At 35.5% G+C, this 22,744-nt stretch overlaps 1 protein-coding gene across 3 annotated transcripts in view; it reads right to left on the bottom strand.

Moving 5' to 3' along the window:
• Positions 1–2,553: 2,553 nt before the first annotated feature.
• CFAP47 (cilia and flagella associated protein 47) overlaps positions 2,554–22,744 on the bottom strand; it is a 309,801-nt gene continuing 289,610 nt past the window's right edge. For all 3 annotated transcript variants that reach the window (XM_065070474.1, XM_065070480.1, XM_065070488.1), the window contains 4 exons: positions 22,443–22,614; positions 19,768–19,929; positions 11,912–12,080; positions 2,554–2,933 (listed from right to left, as the gene is read on the bottom strand). In XM_065070474.1, coding sequence (XP_064926546.1) covers positions 2,724–2,933; positions 11,912–12,080; positions 19,768–19,929; positions 22,443–22,614 — 713 coding nt within the window. In that variant the 3' untranslated portion in view covers positions 2,554–2,723. The remainder of the gene's footprint in view (positions 2,934–11,911; positions 12,081–19,767; positions 19,930–22,442; positions 22,615–22,744) is intronic.

The raw sequence follows: 22,744 nt of genomic DNA, 5'->3' as shown, positions 1-22,744 counted from the left end.
CTCTGGATTTTTTAATGTTTGAATGTATGACAGAGTTTGAAAATCTACCACATGTAGCAGCAAGTGCAGGCAAGTATATTGTGAAATGAAATTTCTGGAGTGAACATCATTTAATTGTTGAACGATTCACTTGTATGACACCTACTAATCCATCTCTGGTGCAATTACAAAGCTTTGGGCATCTTGCAAACAGGTGTCATTTTCACAAAATCATAAAATCAGTTAGGGTGGAAAAGACTTTTAAGATCATCAAATCTAACTGCTAACATAGCAATGCCAAGTCCATCACTAAACCATATTCCTAAGAACCTTGTCTATGTGTCTTTCAAACAACTTCAGGGACGGTGATTCAACCACTTCCCTGTGCAGCCTGTACCAATGCCTGACAATTCTTTCCATGAGAAAATTTCTTCTAATATCCAATCTAAACCTCCCCTGGTGCAACTTGAGGCTGTTTCTTCTTGTCATATAACTTGTCACTTGGAGAGAACCATAAAGTCTCTCCTTTTGTTTTGTTTTGTTTTGTTTTTTAACAGGAAAGCAAAACTTTAAGTGAGTGAAACATAGAAAAAAAATCTTTTGTGAATCTATTGTATGTTTCTGACCCATAAATAATGATTTCTTACAGTCAGCAAAACTCTTGCTACATTTATATATGCAAATAGAACCTTCCTACAAAATCTAGCTGAACTTGTGGTCCCAGCAGCATTTAAGACAAATATTACAATAGCTTCTTAATGTCTTTTAGATATATACCAGATATCACTGTTGGCAATCTCTTTCCTGTGATGTGTAATGAATTTGTAAGGCAGATTTTATTTGTGCTTCAGATTACCTGGTTTCTGACCAAAATGGGGCATGCTGCATTTAAAAGGAGATATTAAAAGGTGCCATTGCTGTTTTATGTGTTCCCTACATTTTCTGTAATAGCCTTACTAAAATGTGTGGCATAAACAAAATCCTCAAGCACATTGTGGTAAAATGGTTTTATTGATGGTCATTTACACTGACCTACATAGGTTGTTCTCGGGCTCCCCACTCCTGAGCAATGATGCATATTCTGTATTTGTGCCAAGAAAGCACTTACTATGTTCCAGGCTGTTTTTTTGTTAAAGTATATTCCACTATTAAAATAAAGGCACAGATACATTTTACATTCTATTAGTACAAACAGGAAAAACAATCTCAATAAAGAAAGAAGATAGGAGTTAGCCATCCAGTGATCTTAAAATGCAGATCTGCATAGATCTAATTTCCACATTACATCAAAAGCAAAGAAAGCCTGACCACATATCTAAAATCACCTGTGGATGGTAAGAATGGAAATGGAAACACAATATGAATGGCATCTCCTTTTTTAGGGTGAAAAAAAAAAAAAAAAAAGTATAACCTGGCTCAGATTCCTCACAGACTTTTCATAGCCTTCTATATTTCAGTATTCTAAAGCACTGTCTAAAATTGACTCAGTGTAAAAATACTGAAGAAGCATGTTCCAATATTTTTTCTATGTTGTCCTGTTTTTGACTGGGATAGAATTAATTTTCTTCCTAGTAGCTGGTAAAATGCTGTGGTTTGGATTTACTACCAGAAGAATGTTGTTAACACACTGTTTTGGTTATTGACAAGTGATGTTTCTAACAAGTAATGGACTTTGCAGCAAGGAGGCTGGAGGTGCACAAGGAGCTGGGAGGAGACACAGCCAGAATAGCTGACCCAAACTGATGAAAGTGATATGATGTCATGCTCAGTATATAAATGTGGGGAAGCTGGCCAGGGCTGCAATCACTTCCTGGGGACGGGCTAGGAATCGATCAGTGGGTGGTGAGCAAATGCATTGTGCATCATTTGTTCTGTAAATGCTTCAGTCATCATCATTATTAGTAGTAGCAGTAGTTTATCTAGTTTTGTTGTCCTATTAAACTGTCTTTATCTCAACCCATGAGTTTCTTTTTTTTTTTTCTAATTCTCCCCACCATCCCACTGCAGGGAGAGGGGCTGTGCAGGAACGGCTGTGCAGTGTTTAGCTGCCTGCCAGGTTAAACCACAACATATGTTGTGTATAATTATCTAAGATTTTGAAATGTTATGGGCTGAATAAAACAGGATTCATATTTCAGAAAAAAAAACTAAGATTACATAATTAATGACATTTGCCAAAGCATTAGAATCTGAAAGGTATTCAAGTTCTGGACATATGACATGTAAACCTGTTTCACCTAAGCAAAAGACTGCAGACTTTGGGAAAACATTTTATTGTGAAAGAGATCAGAGATTGATTTGCTTGTTTAGTTTGCATGGGTGTAATATGTTAATATGTGTGTATATATATATATATGTATATACACACATGTTAATGGATATTAAGGCATCCTATTAAAGTCTTACCAAAAAATTATCCCTTAGAAAGCAAAGCATTAGTTTGAATTGAATTTCCCAGTTTTCAAGCAGAGTTCTTCAACTCAAACATTTCTCACATTAGAACTTGCTGACTTCTGTATGATATACATAAACTGTTAGGTAAACATAGAAAAATAACAGTACTACTAGAGCTCAGACACTCTGGATCTTTAATACAAAGCATAGAATGAACACATATCATACTTGTTTTAAAAGAAAAAATTGCAAAAACATAGGTTTTTTTATCTGCAGAGTTTATTTGACAAAGGTGTCTGTCTACTTGACATCCTCCCCCAGCAAAAAAAAATATCTGATCATAAGTTTCTTTATTTTGTTCTCAGGACCAAGGGTGCTCCTTTGATTGGTGAGGATGCTCCAGTGGTTGTAAGTTTCAGATTTTCACGTAAAAAATTGCGCTGTCTGACTGTAGCTGATCTTATGTAACTGCTGGTAGAAACTACTTTTGCTGATCTTGTAGGTGGTACAGTCTGTGGAGGTAGGCCATTGATTTCATATGTCCACTGCATTGATTGTGTCTGCAAATAATGAAAAGAGACATAGAAATAAAAAAATAATTGGTGCTCAAATACCTTGAAACTTTTTGACAGTGTTTTACCGTGATTTCAAAAGATATTTATCCTTTTCCATGTAAGGTATTGGAATAAGACAGAATGATAATTGTTCCCCTGGAACACAGAGACCAGAAATCATATTTAATGTTATTAATTCAGGACCAAGCGTAGGAAACACAAGTAATTTAGCCTCCTAGCTGATCTAAATTTCCTTTTTTATTTAGTAAACCCCATACTCTGTGTGTCGTTCGAAGGTCATTATTCCAGAGTATAACATAAATGCCTCAGGTTTATACTGTAGGATTTAATTGCAGCTCTGGTATTGGTAATAATGGCATTAACCAATGGTGGAATTTTTGCATTAAAATAAATTAACAAGACTAAAAGAAAAGGATTTTGAGTATGCACAAGAGAATTCCAGCTTCATGTTGAAATCTCTAGTTTGAAGAATATTTATGTGAGTTGAAAATTACACTCTTCATTTGCTTTCTGTTTATAACTGGTCTCTTAAGAATGGAGCTCGTGTTTCTGTGTCATGTCTTGTAATGCTTGAGTACTTGATTCTTACTGAGTACATGATTCTTATTCATACTACACATCCCATCTATCCATACTTAAGAAGTATTATTTCTATGCATCTGAAGGATATATTGCTCTTCATCTCCTATGTTTAATTTGTTTCTTGAAGCAGAATTTTGGTTGCTAAAACACAAGTGTGGATGTTGCAGTTCTTTCAGTATTTTTTCTTTCAAAAATGTATCACTTGAATTCTTTAAAGTCTTTATTCCAAGTCTTTAGCATTTTTCTGTCTTTACATCTAGAGAAAGGTCTATCCATGATTTTTAGTTTTCTGTTCTCCTTCTCCTTTAATGAAATATCACAAACAAACAACAGAAATATTACAAACCCCAAAGATTTCAAATTATGTGTCATTATGTCAAGCTTTGTACTATGCAAAAGAAAGGCAAAACATTGCATTCCCACTTCAGGCATACACTACCATTTATTCCTTTTCACTCAGTGATTGGAAATTCCAGGTTTTATGTTTGGGGTCTGATTTACTTCCAAGGAAAATTTTATAAGGAACACTAAGTATACGGCATGATGTAAGTCTATTAAAATACACTCATACAAGTGCTTTTTTATGTTGTTTGTTTTGCTTTGTTTTTTTAAATACTGAATATAGAACATAGCACATGTACATACATACATAGTACACAGCATAGAGAACATAGCAGACTCTGACTTTGCAACTTCAAACTAGTGGAGTTATGTTAAAAAAGTGATATTTCCAAATTTCAAAGATCTGCCTTTCTATTTTTGTCACAGCACTCCAATCATGTAGCTGGGCTTCTTGTGGTTCCAGAGCAAGTTTATTAGTGTTTGTTAGACTTTTGCAACATGCTGCATTGAACTACAGAGACATGGTTTGTAGGATCGCCTTTCTCTGCTGCTTCAAGATTGATCATTACAACAACAGTTGTGATTTATATAATTCAACTCCTATTTAAAACTAACTTAATCCTTAGAACAATAATTTGTAGATACAATCATCACACTTAAGATCAGTGTCATTTTTGATTCAAGGAAACAAAAGGTCAGAAAGGCTGTGTGTGCTCTCAAACCAATCCGTTATAGAAATCAGTGCAACAATAAACCTCAAAGCTCAAGAGTTTTTCCCTCAAGCACTTAGTTAACAGTCCAGCTTCCAACATGGTTGGCTTTGTGGCCCATTTGCTCGTTCCAGTTTGAGAGTTCTGCTTTGCTGCTGGGCATGTCAGTACGCCAAGCAGATTTGACCTATAGAGAGGAGTAACAATACCTATACAAACTGTAGCAAATTTTCACATATCATAAATGCTATTAAGCATCTCCAACACATAGTGTGCATATTTTCTAGTTATTTACTGCATTATGTCAACAAATTATGGTCTAGGTAAAGCACTACATAGTCTATAGAGAAAAGCAGTCAACCCTCTCCATTTCAAACTTTCTCTACAGTCGTGCCATATTTATAACAATATATAGAATTAAAAGAATGTTAAAGTGTTCAATGACCTTATTTAATGTTTTTAAATATCAATTTCATATCTGCCACTGAAAAAGTTTGATGTTTACCTTTGTTATCTTTCAGATTCCTTTCTGTTGTTCTGATTGTTACCCTGTCATGGCTGAAGTATATTTAAGAGATGTCATTGCAAACAGTTTTGCATTCATGTAACAGCAATTCAACAGCAAAAAGTTTCAGACCATTAAACTGTAAACCCTTTGGCATCAGCTTTGTTCTCTGCTATGTACTTATACAGTATTTGTACTGTTTCACATATAGGCTGCATACAGTCACAGCTCTTAAATGACATCACCATATCAATCCCTAATTGTGGTGCTTCTTGTTACGTAACTGGTTTCAACCAGTATTCTGGTAACTGAATATATACTATTCTGTATTTGTGTTGAAAGAATAGGTAACCTTTTTTGCTGTGTATTTTTAAAGAAACGCTTTTAAAAACCTCTTCTATAAAATCAGCAGCATTGGTTTTACATAGTGTCTTCTGAAAGAATTACCTTATTCAAATAAGATTAGTCAGTGTAAGATCTTAATAGATATTCAACATGTATGCATAATGTCTTAAACTTTCATTACTATTCTGCTAAGATCAAAATCTAATTTAAATTGAATATTATTTCTGTGTAAAATAGGCAGATTAACTCATCTTTATTTTCAACCTTATTTAATATTGTGAAATGATCTAGTAACTGTACTGCCTGTAAAGATGAAATCCGGCAAAAGCAGGTGTGACATGAACCAACATCAGTATCTTATATTCGAAGACAGTTATCATTTAAGAAGAGTAAATTGGTCTCTAGAGTTAGCTGTTTTATTAACTTCAGTACAAGATTAAATGCTTTATCTTTCTTTAGTATGTTAGTTGAACAATACATTTTAAAGAAAATTTAACCTCAGGGTCATATTCACTGTGTGCAAATCTCATTGATCACCTCAAGATCAGAGAAAAGATCCGAAAAGTGTTTAAGACAATGATTTAAACTGAGTATCAAGCTACTAAAACTCCTTTATGTTCACGAAATCCACACATTTTGTGCCTTTATTGACTATAGTATTAGTAATTGTTTGAAGTGGGATTGAAACAAAGTGGTGAGCCATGCCATCTCTCAATTTCATTTATCGTTAGAATCAAATTATTGATATGGCTTTCTGGGTAGTAATAACCTTTTGCTAATTTCCTGTTTGCTGTAAAAATATCCTAGATTTTATGTATTGTGGAGAAAAAAACCACAAAAACCAAAAACATTTGTGGCTTGCCTCGGTGAAAAAAAAGGCAACTATTCTGTTATTGTTATAGCCTGCGCCACGTGTGGTTCTGTGGCAGGAGAGACTGTTCTTTTCCTGATGAAAACTCAGTAGGTTCAATGGTGAAAATGTTGTGGCCATTATCACATGAACCCATACAATAGGATGCATCAAGCTAGAAGACAAAAAATGAGAGAACAATAACAACAAAAAAAACCCACCCTAATTTATCACCTTGAACTATGGTAGTCCATCTATTGTAAATCACGCCTGTCATCCAAGACAGCTGGAGACATCCATTGTGAAAAAATTGTGCATTTATGTATTAATTTACTGAAAGAAAGACTTCTGATTTAGTTCAGCATTTTCTGCTGAAAGGGAAACAGCTGTTGCACAAATAGGAGAGAGTTACTGTAACTGTCAACATAACTTGGGTTAGTTCTTTGTTCAGCACTAGAACCAGATAGAATTCAGGAATTTTCACGACAACGTAGAATTCAGTAATTTTTAAAACAACTTAGAAGTTAGTAATTTTCAGAAAATGTTAGACACTCAAAAATTTCTATTTTCTTAGACTATTTAACTTCCAAGGGCAAAATATTAGGTCTTCAAATGTTGCTGAAGTAATAAGTATTTTACTTCAGGATATGGCTGTACAGCTTAACTACAACAACTATTCTAACCAATATGAAAACTGTAGCAAGAGCAAGTCCACCAAGTTCAGAATCCATGCAAGTGTTCCAAAATTGCTGCTTTGAATTTCCAGGTCAGACATATTTCAGCAAAGGAAAAGGCAGATAAAGTTTCAGACTTTTCTGGGGTGGTGGAGAGAGAGATTTTGAATGGTCATGTATATATGACCATATAATTATGACAGAATATTTGACTTACAAGCTGTATTTACTTGCCTAAGAAATGGATCAAAATGGATCAAAATTTCCCATATTAGAGGAACTCTTTTTATGTTTAAGGCAGTGCAGTTTATTAAATCAAATTTGAAACTAGCACTGGTAATAACAAAGTCTAAAGATGAAGGTATTGAATCTACTACAATTTACGAGAAGAGAAATATAAAAGAGAGTCTCTGTTCAGAAGATATATCCCAGGCTCCCTGCAATGCATCTCTAGGCCTATTTCACATGCAATTTTAGATGGAAGACCAGACCACATTCTGAATGTCCTTGGCATTTTGAGGGAATTACTTCCTCATATCAAAACCTCAAAATCCCTGATGACTAGTATCTAGTAATAACTTGGCTCACCTGGCTGGAGTAATGACCACCTGCAGAGCTAAATCTTTCTGAGAAATATTTTAAGTAATTCAATATGACATGCATGCTGCCCACTTTTTACTAAATATCATAAGACATTCAAGCAAGTTATTTAACCATTTTGATGAGTAATGTTCATGAAGTAATTTGTTCCACAAGTACCGGTAACAGTCACCAAATAATTTATATAAAAGTATATTTTTTTATATTCAACCCAGTCTTACAGATGGCTCATGATTCATGAGATTAATTTGCAGAACACAGATCATCCATGTGTATTCACTGTAGGCTGTAAGTGCTGCTGAGTTACATGCTAATTAATTGGCAAAGAAATCTGTGTTAGGAGGGTGTTAAATGTTGGGAGCAAGTATCAGGAATTTTAAGAAAAATGATATTCCAATTATCTTACAAACAATGTTAACTCAGGGAAGTCCAAATAAAATTTGCAAGACTTGCAAATAAGTTAAACACAGAAAATAAACAGATAGTGCATCCAATATTCCCTGACCCTTAATTTATACTGCGGTGTTGACAAGCAAAAAATGACCAATTGTGTTCAGAATATAGAATGAAATTTAACCAAACTTTTATGTGAACTGTGGAAAGGAAGAGCAAAGGCAAGAAAACTCAGAGGTCAAGATAAATACAGTTTAAGTGAAGGAAAGAGGGGAAAAAGGAAAAAACAAACAAACAAAAAAAAAAAAAAACAAAAAAAAAAAACAAGGCAAGACAAAAAACAAGAGATACAAAGGTAGTCCCTCACCACTTATTTAATGTGAAACTATTTCAATTATCCTCTTAACTTTGTTTCATTTTTGCTTGCTCATTGTGTTTAAGAGTTAGAATTTAGAATTACATTAAACTGTGGTAACTAACATATCTACCAGAAAAAATACAGAATGTATTTTCTTTAAGCTACTGAATACATAACTACCATTTTCTGTTGAGATGCGCAAGTTTGCATAGACAAGCTTAGAACAGCCCCACCCAGGCACTGTGGCTTGCACAGAGCATCATTTATCTCCAGAACAGCATGACAAATGGTTTTGATATGCCATCTTCCATAGGCTAAGTTAGTGATTATTCACTAAAAAAGGTGTGCTAGCCTGACTTCTGGAGGCCTTGATAATGTTACCTGCAGTCTGGTTTACCCTGACATCTCTTTTATCATGTAAGACTTAATTTGTGTGCCTTCTGCTTTAGAATATCTCTGAAGTATCATCTATGAATTACAAAGCAATTTCTCAGGTCTCCAGCTGAATTCAACACAGTGCAAGCAAATTAACTGGACGTCAACTGGTATACACCATTTTCCAAGGATTTTCTGGTGCCCTGGATGCTCCTCCTTGTGCCTGGCAGTGACTTCTGCCCCAGGTGGCCTTCTCAGAGCATCCCCTGCCTCAGCTGCATTGAGCTGTCCTGAAGCTTTGTTGGTTTTCTGCTCATCTTTCCCAGCATATCACAGGCCAGCTCTGAGATGTCAGTATAGCTAAGAAAGAACTTTTTTCTTCACAGCACTTTATGCCTTATCTAAGAAGCATGCTTTCTTCACTATTTTATCATTAGTGGCATACATTTTTTCCCCCCATAGAACAGCTCTGTTTATGAAGGCTATTATAAATGTAGAAGTTTGATTATGGAATAATACCTATTCAAAAATGCTTTTTGGGCATTACTTGTAGCTCAGCTAGATTATGATGTACTCTTTCACAGCTACAGAAACAATAACTATTGTTTTCTTTACTGTTTTTCTATATTTCATTTTTTGATCTACAGAAATTTTAAAAGGAATTTTCTATGTCACTTTTGCAAAATTAAGATTCCTAGCAGCTATTCAATTAATTGTCTATCTTCAATTGTTTTGATGTGTAGCTGACTGAGAACAGAAGTTTCAGTTATGGCTAAGGAACACTTAATTGCTTCAGAAAAGTAATTAATGTTTTCTGCCATTAATCAAATCTACTATAAATATTCATGAACATGGAAGTCTTAAAGAATCCACCAAATACCACACAAAGTACCTGATTTGTGTGCAGAAAATATAAATGAGGCTATATTATTTCAATTATATGTATATGCTCAGTTAACAAAATGTACATACTAAATTCTGGTGAAGACAAACTGTAAATTCTTAACTCTAATTAGCTCCTCAGGACTGGGTTCTCAGCAGGGCAAGCAACTAAACAACAACAAAAAAATGCATGTACAATATTTTGGTTTAATGTTTACAAAAAATGAGAAAAATATGATTGCAGGATCTTAGTCCATAATCCTGACTTCACATTTTACTTTACAGCACAATTGTAATGACCAAAATAAAACAAAGAACTTACGCTGTCATCTCTGCTACTTTGCAGTCTAATTATCACTGTTCATTGAAGCACACAAAAATGACAGTTCTGATACTCACTATTCATAGAATTTAATAAGAAAAATACATTAGTGTTTCAACTATATGACTTTACCCTCAGAAATGCAAAGGAAATTTTACACCAAGAGTGCTGTAGCCCTTTACTACTGCAGCATCAGAAGAGAGGTGACACTGTAAAAAGAAAAGAAAGATCCTCACTCTTTCTAAAAATAGCCCAAAGTCTCAGCCAGTGTATTGGCTAGAAAGGGTATGTGCAAGGAAGGTTCTTTAGTGTTAGGTCCCACATTAACTGCATTTCACCACCTCCATTATTATTCCCCAAATAAGAGTGATTTAATCCTGGTTTTGCCCTCTAACTAAATCTGACTCCCTCAGGTCACTAATGAAAATTATTTCAACTAACAGGAAGGGCAGAAATGAGTATCTGGTATTCTCAACACGTCATCAGGTCTTATTTCAGGTCAATGTTGAGAATGCAGCAGCAGAATTGCAGTCGCAGATGCTCTGGCTTTCATCAGAACTCCAGGAATTAAAGCGTGTGTGGAGAGGGGGAAGTCAGATGTACACAAAAGGACTATGAAAAAGAGCAAAGACAACACAACCCTCATCAAAACGTTATTGAAACAACTTAATACTTCAATTAGAGTAAGAATGTTAGAAATATCTCTAACATACTGTGATGGCGTAATATTGGTCCAAATTGCGTTTATGAGCATTGAGAGTCCACAATGCATTTTTGAAGACAGGAATAGATAGGACATGGTGTGATCTGATATGTATATGTAATATCTATGACTGACTTCCTACACCTACACACAGTACCAAAGGTCAAGACATAAAAAGCCATCTACCTAGATCAAAATCGGAGACTGAGGTGTGAGCAGATGTAGGTTAAAAATCCAATTACCCAAAGCCCATCCATACTAAAAGGAAATTTTGGGTTACTGACTGAGTTTTTAGAAAGTTAATAATGATCTTTCGTCATCATGTTTATCCCATTCCAGACAAATTTATTAAGTTAAAGCTCTTTGTTAGTGATGGAAGTTAAGCCAAAGACTAACATGGTTGCTACATTGATATGTGTCATGTCTAAAAACAGGGGTTCAGTCTGTCCTCTGTACATGTGTTATATAGCATCGTATAAATATAAAAGAACACAGAATAAATTCAGTCAGCTATTTTCTTTTTCAAATGGAAGAGAAGTAAGCATCACTGCTGTTTATGTAAAAAGACTAAATTAATGAAATGTCTAATAAGGTAAAAGACAACATGTAGAAGGGACTAAAAGGCCACATTGTTTTTCCAGAATTTCTTATTCACTGTTGTACAAATTGTCACTCAGAGAGATAAAACACTATAGTCATTTCCCATGCATCTTTTTATCAACTTTGTTTTGACCATCTTATTTCTTAAATCAATATTGTTGTTTCACTTCAGTTATAGCAGCTTAAAAACATCGCCAGCATTCAGCGAGTAGGTTTAAAGTGCAAGCCATGATCTGTAGAGAGTTTGGTGTATTTGCTGGTGCTGTATGTTCTTGACAAACAGTTTCCTTTTAAAAAATGACTTAAAAAATAAAAATTATTTCCTGCAGTGATAAAAACATCTTTACTACTGAAGGAATAAATCCAAATGTTTCTTGACTTTCACACTTACAGAAGCTACTTGGATATAAATTCTTATTGCTTATTTTGAAGTTTGTTTAAAAAAAAAGTTATTCCTGGCTTTGTGTTCTGAAATTCTGCCTTCTACAATTTAGTATCTAGCTTCTAGTGGCTTTGATATATACAAGTAATATAATACAATAATATAATACAAGTAAAATCAATAACCAATGTCTCACATATTCAATTACTCATATATTCTCCACCAGTTCTTAATATGATTATTTTGATTCTCTGTGAAAAGTCATTCTGTCATGTTGTCTACAGAGCTGGGGCTTCTGCTCCTGAAGGTATATTTGCCTATTGCATTCAGGAAGGCTTACCTCAATTACCAGTGTTGCCTTATGCTTCTTGCCATACATCCTTGGCCTGAATCCTACTGTTATATGGGTTCCCGCAGTGCCTGCTGGAAGAAGTTCTCCAGCTTGGGGCAGCACAAGGAACTCAGGATCGCTGCCCGCCAGGAAGTGCGCAGTGAATGGCTCTGGGTACCTACGGAAAAGGACAGGAGGATATAGTGCCTTTTACAGTATCTTAGTACAATTTATCTACAATCTAATGTTTAGGCCACCATGTGGTATGACTCAGGAAACTTGGCAGCCCATGGAATGCTATAGAATATCAATAGCATTCTTACTTACAGAATATTCTGTAGTAATTTTTTACATTTATTTAAAAATATTTATAATCTTTATACAGAGGGATCTGCATACTGGTCTTCCACTTCAAATATAATTAAATGCTATTATAAATGTTGTAATAACTACAGAATAATGATAGCATTTTCCACTATGAAGGATCATCTGACCTGTAAAGATATAATAATGATAGAAATAAATTCTATGTCAGAGTGAAAATCCACTTTTCATATTAAAAACCACTCATTTTTCCAATCTATAATCAAATTAAACTGACAAGCTACACATTTGATTAATTTTTATGACTAGAACTGAATTTGCAATCTGGTGGAGCATTAGTAGATTGGGAAAGAGCTCTGAAAGCCTTGAAATGAACATATGGAAAACAATGCTTATCTATCACCATTTTCCACATTTTTCATATCCCATAAATTAAGCACTTTAAGATATTGCAATAAAAATAATAATGTTCCTCCACTGATATTATTATATATCTCTTATCTCAAAGAATTTTTATTGCAGGTACTACAGATCTTGTCTAATGGCAGCACTATTGCGCCCAAAGAAAATGTCTTATTCCTGGTAAAGACAGCGGCTGGGGACTAGAAAACAATCTTAGGCCAATCCCAAGCTGAAGCCTGTCTATCACAGTTCCTCAGGGACTCCTTGCCACAAGCTTTCTCAGCATGAAAAGAATATACATTTTTGTATTTTCCAGTCAGGCATTCTCCTTTTAGTCTTTTGATGTGTTGCTGAGGACAACTCTATCACTATCTGGACAGAAAGAGTACAAAAGAAATTGAAACTAGAAATGCAGCAGCGTGGTCAAAAATTAATCCACAACACCCTGCCACAGTACAGCAGGGCAAGTATTATGCATTCTTAGAACACATTTTCAGTTGATAAAACCTAAAGAATGAAAAACTAACAGTATCTCAAAGAAAAGATGTTCAAATCTGTTTACTTATGGATTGTCACACCAGAAATAACATTGTTTTTCAAAGAAAATACAAAAAAGTGAAATTTAATATTTTATGAAAATTCATATCTCTACGGAAATGTCCCACATTTCCCAGGCAAGTGTTGTTCTGTGGGTGTTATGCTGAGTCTATGTCATCTTGTTTAAAAATAGCTCTCCTTTGGAATACATTCTCATGAAAGGCTTTCCTAAATTTAAAATATCTTCATGAAAAAAAGGTCACACTGTAATTTGTAGAAACAAATAGTGTGAGTGCAGAAAACAGAAACCAAAAAGCTTCTGTCTCCTCAAAAAAACCCAAACCAAATCAAACAACAAAAGCAAAAGCAACAACAACAAAAAAACAACGTGCCAATCACTTATACTTAGCAGTGCCATCAGGCTGGTGCATTAGCAGCTTTAGCTTACATTTTCCCTTAGGTGACAGCAAGGTGGGGAAAACTACTGAATGTCTGAAACTGCATTTCAAGTCTTGTGACATCAAACTTATGCTGACAACCTCTTTTTGTGATGCCTGAAGTTGTGCAGCTGAGTTTATAGCCCCAGGCCATAAGCACCAATCCTGCTAATGCCTGAGTTCCCATCTATGTGTCATCTAAGCCTTGAATTTTCACATCTGCACTTCCTGCAGGGACTGCTCAGCTGTGAATGCCTAGAGCCTACTTACTGCACACTGAGAACAGGAACAGGATGGAAAAGTGGTGCCTCCTAGACTGAGTAGCAGAGTAGAACACTCATCAAAAACATCTGTGATGAATATTCAAATGCTGGTTCTGGAAATAGAGACTTGAAAACAGCTCTTCATTTCCAACAGCATTATTTCTCTATAGACTAGATTTAGGAACATTTTAAGACATCGCTTTCTTTATCTCCCATGTTCAGTCTGTCTCCTGGTAAGTGTTTAGGGATAATGACCCCTAATGAGCACTTCCTAAGACAAACAAGGGTGTGACTTAGATTACAATGAAGAAATGCTAAGGGAGATGGGGCAGGCTACATGCACAGAAGACACGAGAAAATAAGGACTTAATTGCATCGTAGCAGGGTGTGATGCAATGGTACTTTTTTTCAGAGACTGTAGATGATTCCTCAAAGCAGTCAGAAAACAAACGGAAGAAAAAGCTATCATTTTAGTCCTGACAAGGTGACCAGGCAGTTTATAATGAAACTGTCACAAAATGATCTATAATTGTGCACACAATAGATTTGCCAAGTCAGAGAAAAAAATCTTATTGCATCAACCTTGTCAGATTTTAATTCTCATGAAGAAAAATAACGAAAAAATAATAAAAATTATTTTAAAATCTGCATGCTTCTTTACAGCATCGGCACAATGTACCAGAGGCAGCTAGGCAGCTACAATTTTTTTCTGTGTGGAGTAAAATATACATTGTCACATGAACACATAAAGTCACACCTGAAAATCTCCCTGCTCCCCTTCCCAGAGCCTGGTAGCTTTAAACAAAAGAGTCAAGTCAGTTACTGGAAGCAAAATGTTCCTCAAAGTGGCAGTTATGTCCAAATGAGGAAAACAGAAAATCTGGCAAATTAAGCATATAGCCATAATATGATAGGCTAGCAGAGATTCTGCTGAAGATGTGGCTAACAGCACAAGAACTGGCAATAAAATTTACTCGGACACAATCAGAAACAGGAAACTTTCACAGTATCTGTAGTGCTCATAAATCATGAACTCTTGTTTTAAAAATATTTCTAACGATGGCCTCGCAGGAAAAAACAAACCGTGTTTTCACTGTTGTTCGCAACGCGGCTATGACCTGGCATCCTGGCTAGCTCACTAGCATAAGTAAATTGCTTTCTTATTCTCATCTTCTATAGCACAGAGAAAGCCATTAATAAAATCCCCAGAATAGCACCTGAATTTCAGACGTTGTTTTCTGTATATCTAGTACATAATTAAAAATTAATAATTATGTGGTTTAAAATGATAAAAAATTAATTCCTCCTTCTCTATTATGACTTCAGGTAAAACAGGTCTGCAGTCAATGTTTAACTTGTCATTTCTCAGCCATGAAGGACAGTGATGACGCAGTCTATATATTTTAAGAAGGCTTTTGTTTTACCCAAGGGTGGTAGATACTGACCTACTTGATAAAGTTTAATGATGTATAGAGTTTTGAAAACACACCTGAACCAAGCACAAATAAATTAGTAAATGTAAGGGCAGAGGCCATATAAACCAGAGAAAGCAAACGTGTCTTCCCAGCTGCATGTTCCATAGCTCCTGTCATAATGATTTGAAATTGCAATCAGAAATATGAACTCTGCCCTTACTCAAATAATGGACAAGAGCAAATATTAATTTAAATTTAAATAATAATGAGACAGTGAAATCATGGCAACCAGGAAGAGTGGAAATCAAGCTAGTATTTAATAGACATATTTATATTTACTCCTTTAATCTTGTTCTTAAATACCATTATTCTCAAATAGCAGTCTGTGCTCGTTAGTGTTCTCATGTTAGATAATTTTCAGATTAGTAAACTAGAAAAGAATTATACGTTGTGTCTTCGATTAAATAAAACCTTAAAATTTATGTTCCCATGGAGATCCCTCTGCAAAACGTATAAAATACTCAGCAAATCTGAAAATATAAGACTTTATTAAATTAAGGCTCAAAATAGCTTTAATGTTTACTCTTCTCTTCCTCAAACTAGTGAAGCAGTAAATTATTCCCATAGACATTTATTCCTTTACAAAAATCAGCATTTTGCAAAATATACATAAAACCCAACACCTAGTGCTTTTGGTCAAATGTCTTATTTTTTCAAGAAAAGAAGCATAACAAAATGTCTTAATCTATAAAGTACATAACTGCTTAAGCAGATAAGGGATAGAGTTTGAAAAAGTTGCAACATGCTTCCAAAAACAGTTGATTACAACTAAACTTACTTCTTTGTAATTTTTAGTTATCATCTGTTGGATGATACAAGAAATGACAGTTATTTTGTAGTGAATTTGTTTAAATTTATTAACTGCATGCTTTCATCAAATTCTATAAAAGTATTAGTGATTGTTAGTATTATTTGGGTAATTTTTTAAAAAATAAGACAATGAAAAAAAATATTAAATCTTCATTATTCATCAGAATTGGTTATATTTTTTACTAAAACCAGCTCTGGTTTAATTGACCACTTTAAATCCCGAACTCTGGACATTAGAAAATATTTAACTCCAATTATCACTCTGTAAGTTTGGAAAGACTGCTTCAGAATTAAAGGACTTTCAAAAAATATGAGGAAACACTACATGACAACTGTTTGGGAATGCTTAACTAAATATAGCACCACTTTTGATGTGTACATGTTGTAAAATCAAAGAAGGAGTTAGGGGGTTTATCTTCACAAAATGCTAATATTTCTGTCTCATTCCTGTTCTACCCAGTGTAGCAGATTGCTACACTGACTTTTCCTGCTAAAAGTGGTCAAGGTGACATGGCTAGATACAGCTCCTGGCTAAACGTGTGTCTTGCCAAGTGTTGCATTATTAGGAAGGATGATCATAACTTTTTGGAAGCTCTGCCACATGTCTATCAATATTTTTCACTAGTCTCCATTGAGATTCGCAAATATGAAGCTCAGTCAAGATTTGTTCTTTGCAGACGCCACTTTCTGGGAGATGCTGAAATAAAATATTCTAATTACATCTTTGCAGTAATGGTAAAATTTTGACGAACTAGTAACAAAGAGATTGGCATAGGAATCCTGGCCTGTAATGTGCACAGCGACATGTGAGAGGGTGAGGAGAAGCCGCGTGTGCTGAGAAATTAATGAATGTATTTTCTTGTAGCATATATAATTCTGGCTTATGGTAATTTTAATGAAATACAGCAGTAATTACAGTAAGATGGAAATATTTCTCAAGGTTGTAACTGTAAGTATTTTTTTTTCTCTCCACAATTTGGGAGGATATAGAAAAAAATGGATTGCCCGGTATTCTTCAGACAGCACTAAAATTACTTTGTGTGATCAAGGAATATTTTTAGTTGAACATTTATTCTATGTAGTAAGAAATGTGCATAGAAGAAATAAGGAAAATATCCACAGTGATGTTCAAAATATTAAATGTAGGTTAAGATAACCAAGTCTGCACACGCAATGATTTTAAAATATAATTTCATCTTTCTTCTCATCTCCCCAGTCCACCTGTATTCACTGTCTCTTTTTTCTAACTGTTTTTACATAATCTGGCAGAGCTTTTGATTTTGCATATGCTATTCCACGGAGACTATACTCATACCACGCTGTTTTCTTTTGTAACAGCAGCCACTGACTAACTATGTTTTTCTGAAAAAGTCTGAGGTCATCTGAGATGTTTCCTCAATGTAACAAGTATCCTGTTTATGATAAACAAAATGATTGGAATGAGAAGTTGGGATCGAAGGATGGAAAGATATCTAACCATTGACCCCATAGTTTTGTCAAGAAAGGTGCTCTGTGGATCACTGAAGATCCTCTTTCAACTTGGTACCTATAAGAGACTCCTAATTTTTAATAAGATACTGAGATTTTATTTGGGCCTATCGTTCTCAAATATTTCTTTGGTGTATCATCTGCTAGCCTAAAAAGATGTACAAGTCTTCTCAGCAATGCTGTGCAACAACTCTGTCTTGCAAGTACCAGAGGCAGTGTACCCTGTGTACCCTGCAGTACACAGCTGCAGGGCCCCTTTCTAACACGTTACTCACAAATTCATCTGTTTCCTTCCCCCCAGTAACTCTCAAACTAGCAGTGCCATATGGTAATACCCAGTATAAGATACAAAATCTATATGCAGGGTGAAAAACAAAAAAACAAAAAACCAAAATGAACGCCTCTCCTTAAGTACCAGAACCAATTCTCTATAGGATTGTGCTGCTAATTATTTACTTAAGAAAAAATCCAAAGGGCTGATTATATTTTTCAGGGAAGGCCTGCAGGATGACGCTCCATTTCCCAACTGAAACTTTTAATCCATATATTAATATTTCATGGTTTTATTTATAGTCTACATCATCTGAATTATTCAAACATTACATTTTATCTGTAATATACATATTCTTGTGTAATTGCTTTTAAACTGCATATCCCATATGCTAAATGTTGGTTGGCTGAGTGCTCTATTTCTATAACAAAACCTCCACCATCAAACTCTCCTAAGCAAATCAACGATAAGAAAAAGCAATATAAAACTTACAGAGCAGTTGTTGGCACTATTTACAACACAGAGTTTATTCAGCACATGGAAGCATCACATTTTGTATTTGAAATGTGTGGGGGGAACCCTTGTTATGTAAAATAAAGTTAGAATTTTTTTAAGAGAAAAAGCAAATCTGTCTTCCAGCATGTCTCCTTCCTTCTATAACTATAATGACTCAAGTTTTATAATACCTTTCTCGAGAACATCAGGTCTCTTCACTACTATCAAACACCTACCAGGAGATTATAGTATTGCCAGAGCAATTTCTTCACTTTTATTCCTGAAACAGTCCATTTCACTGAACCCGTTAACTTGAACACTGTGATAGCAGCTTTTTTCAGAGTCCTCGGTAATTATCGTCACTGATAACAATCTAAAAGCTGGAACAACTGTCCATCTTAGATGTACAGCTTTTGGAAATAAGCTCTTAAAAAAATATCAGTTGGAACCAAGGGAACTTCCTGCTGGGGATGCTACAAAAACATGTAGCCACAATGAATGTTAAATATCGATCAGCACATCTGGGACAGTTTCTAAATACACAGTAAAAAAAGTCAATTAAAAAACCAAACAAACAAACAAAAAAACCTTCCATAAGCTAATTACAGAGTAAGCATCATGACTCAACTTTTATTATTTTAAAGCTTATTATTTTAAAGCTTATCTGTCAGTACCACAGAATTTATTCCTTGACTTTCTGCCATAGACAAACGACACCCTGGGTTTGCTATAACATTATGAAACTCAGAAAATAATGAAAAGTATGTAAAAATATATTAATAGAAATTTCTGCAGGACTTTTAAAAAACAGTAACAAAATACTGAAGAATGACACAATTATCTACTGAAAGGGTAGAGATTAATTCATAATATGCTTATATAATAAACCAGGAATGTTTTTTAAATGGCAGATTCAAAGATTTTTAAAGCACAATGCAAAGGATTGTTTTTAACTTGGTGTAAGTATAAAGTACTTTGAAAAACAATCTATGAGTAAAAATACTAAGGCCTTAGTAGTGAACCCTGAGTATCAAAACACACATGCTTTAACATTGCATTACACAATCTAAAACCCAATACCATTTTGGGGCAAGACTTCATTACATAAGCATTTGAATCTGTTCCACAAATCTTCTGTTGAGTGGCTACAGCCTAATTGTAGGATGTTTCTGTTTGCTGGAGTACAGCTTCAAAAATCACATTTGTTACCTACACTACGCAGCACTTGAAAGTAATGATGAATTGCTGAAATAGGTGCAGCTCAGTTATGTTTCTGTTGCCTAAATCTATCCTATCCAATGTGTTTGCCTGTGAGTTCTAGCCTCAGAAAACTGCATAAATATTCTATCATAAACATTTTTACCTTGTCTGGCTTGTAAGCTTAAAGCCAACTATAGCTTCTTTATTCAGGCCAACTGCTTCGATGTTAATGACATCATCCACTTCTGGCTCCATAGCAATGAACAGCACTGGAAACTTCCAAACACCTCCTGTAGTGCGCTGAACTACTAGTGTTGCTTCATTCCTTAAAATTTCAGATAAAAACATTCATTATGTAGAACACCATTATCAAACATGTCCATAAAAACCTTTGAGTGTGTAGAACTATACCATAGTAAAACAAAAATACAGATGGTTTTAAACTGGAATACATCCTTAATTTTATTTGGCATGTTATGCATCAGTTGCCTTTTAGAGAGGAATGTAAATTAAATAGCATTTGATATTTACATCAAAGTACAGTAAGAGCATAATATGAAATCAAAATTATGGGCACAGCCATAAGATTTGATTCTTCTTCTGCTTACTCTCTGTTGAAGTTAAACAAATTTAACTCAGTCTGTTTTACTCATTAGTCTTTATTTACTGTGTTGTTAGAGGAGAATTTATTCCAGATCATGTTAGCAGTTCATATTAGAATCAAATAGATCAGACATAGGTCTATGTACTTTAGAAAAATTCCAGACTCTGATGTCTTCAGACCACCTAAGAAGAAAGTTGTTCTTGTGGATTCTGATGACAATGAAACTAATTAATTGCAATCATTGAGTCCTCTACATTAAGCCTGATAGATCTGCAGTAGGTACAGATAAATAAATAAATAAATAAATAAATAAATAAATAAATAAATAAAATATAATGTTTTTTAAAAGTATATAGAGCAGAAATAAAAAGGCTTTCTAAATTAATCTCCCTTCTGACACAATGACACTACTCTTTATGGACTACTGCAAATTCAGTGCTCTCCTACATCATAAAAATAGTCTCTTTGCATGCAACCCACGCTATTCAGCAGTGACTTCTCCCTAATCATCCAGGTAATGTTGAACCTCTGAATTTACCTTGTGCCTGCATCTTACTGAAGCTTCTTCCCAACCTTCTCCTCATATGCATTTGACTCTTTCAAAAGAAGGCACAACTGCTGCCTCTCCAAAGGAATCTCCCTGTCACAGTTCTTTTTTTCAAAGAGATGGGATGTACTAATGGAAGTCAAAACATCACAGCTATAAAATAGGATAATATTTTCCTGTGGACTGTTGTTTCTAGAGACTGATTTCAAATTCAGACATCTCTTTCAGCCAAACAAAACACACACATGATCACGTAGGAAAAGATTTTCAAGACTGGTAGACTGTCTTGTCTGTATGTTTCCACAAATTCTGAGAACAACTAATTTTCAGTGGAGGTCTTCCAGTACTCCAATGTTTAGAAGTACATTGATGCACACACAGACTAAAGCAGTAACTCAACAGAAACGTCTCACAGTATCACAGTATCACAGTATCACAGTATCACAGTATCACAGTATGTTTGGGATTGGAAGGGACCTCAAAAGATCATCTAGTCCAATCCCCCTGCTGGAGCAGGAACGCCTAGGTGAGGTCGCACAGGAACATGTCCAGGTGGGTTTTGAATGTCTCCAGAGAAGGAGACTCCACAACCTCACTGGGCAGCCTGTCACCCAGCTCTGTCACCCTCACTGAGAAGAAGTTTTTCCTCAAATTTAAGCGGAACCTCTTGTGTTCCAGCTTGATCCCATTACCCCTTGTCCTATCATTGTTGGCCACCGAGAAGAGCCTGGCTCCATCCTCATGGCACTCACCCTTTATATATTTATAAACATTAATGAGGTCCCCCCTTAGTCTCCTCTTCTCCAAACTAAAGAGACCCAGCTCCCTCAGCCTTTCTTCATAACGGAGGTGCTCCACTCCTTTAATCATCTTCGTTGCCCTACGCTGGACCCTCTCCAGCAGTTCCCTGTCCTTCTTGAACCGAGGGGCCCAGAACTGGACACAATATTCCAGATGTGGTCTCACCAGGGCGGAGTAGAGGGGAAGGAGAACCTCTCTCGATCTACTAGCCACCCCCCTTCTAATACACCCCAGGATGCCATTGGCCTTCCTGGCCACAAGGGCACAGTGCTGGCTCATGGTCATCCTGTTGTCCACCAGGACCCCCAGGTCCCTTTCCCCTTCACTGCTCTCTAATATGTAATTTCCCAACCTATACTGGAACCTGGGGTTGTTCCTGCCCAGATGCAGGACTCTACACTTTCCCTTGTTAAATTTCATCAGGTTATTCCCCGCCCAACTCTCCAGCCTGTCCAGGTCCCAGCACTGACCCCTGAGGCACTCCACTAGATACTGGCCTCCAACTAGACTCCGCACCATTGACTACCACTCTGTGGCTTCTCTCCTTAAGCCAGTTTGCAACCCACCTCACTACTCTATTGTCTAGACCACACCTCCTCAACTTAGCTGTGAGGATGCTGTGGGAGACTGTGTCAAATGCTTTACTGAAGTCAAGGTAGACCACATCCACCGCTCTGCCATCATCCATCCACCTTGTTACATTCTCATAAAAGGCTATGAGGTTGGTCAAGCATGATTTACCCTTACAGGCATTGGATAGAATAGAATCTAGAATAATAGATATCAGAGGTGAAAATAAAATGAGGAAAACAATGCAGGGAGGTGCTCACCTGACCAGACAGGATTTTATTGCACGTCTTGTTGGTAAGAAGGAACAGGAGCTTACCTCATTGGTTTGTTAGGTGCAAACACTATATTAAAAGTCAGCGTCTCACTTCCAGATTCTGTATCCTGTTCTCTTTGAACCAGATGCAAACCAACAAAAGATTCAAGCTGAGATTTAATTTCATTCGATTGATATTGCAATTCATACAGAAATTCGACAGTTGTGGGGGAACCTAAATGACACAAGAGAAAAAGATCAGTCTGTATGTATACTAAGGTCACACAGCTGGCTGGCTAGCAGGTACAATTCTCTTTGTTACTAAAAATGACAAACAAGTAAAATTAGTAGTTATCCAAAACTTG

This window comes from Columba livia, chromosome 1 (assembly GCF_036013475.1).
Source record: "Columba livia isolate bColLiv1 breed racing homer chromosome 1, bColLiv1.pat.W.v2, whole genome shotgun sequence".
Classification (NCBI taxonomy): domain Eukaryota; kingdom Metazoa; phylum Chordata; class Aves; order Columbiformes; family Columbidae; genus Columba; species Columba livia.
This window is presented reverse-complemented; position numbering and strand designations above follow the sequence as displayed.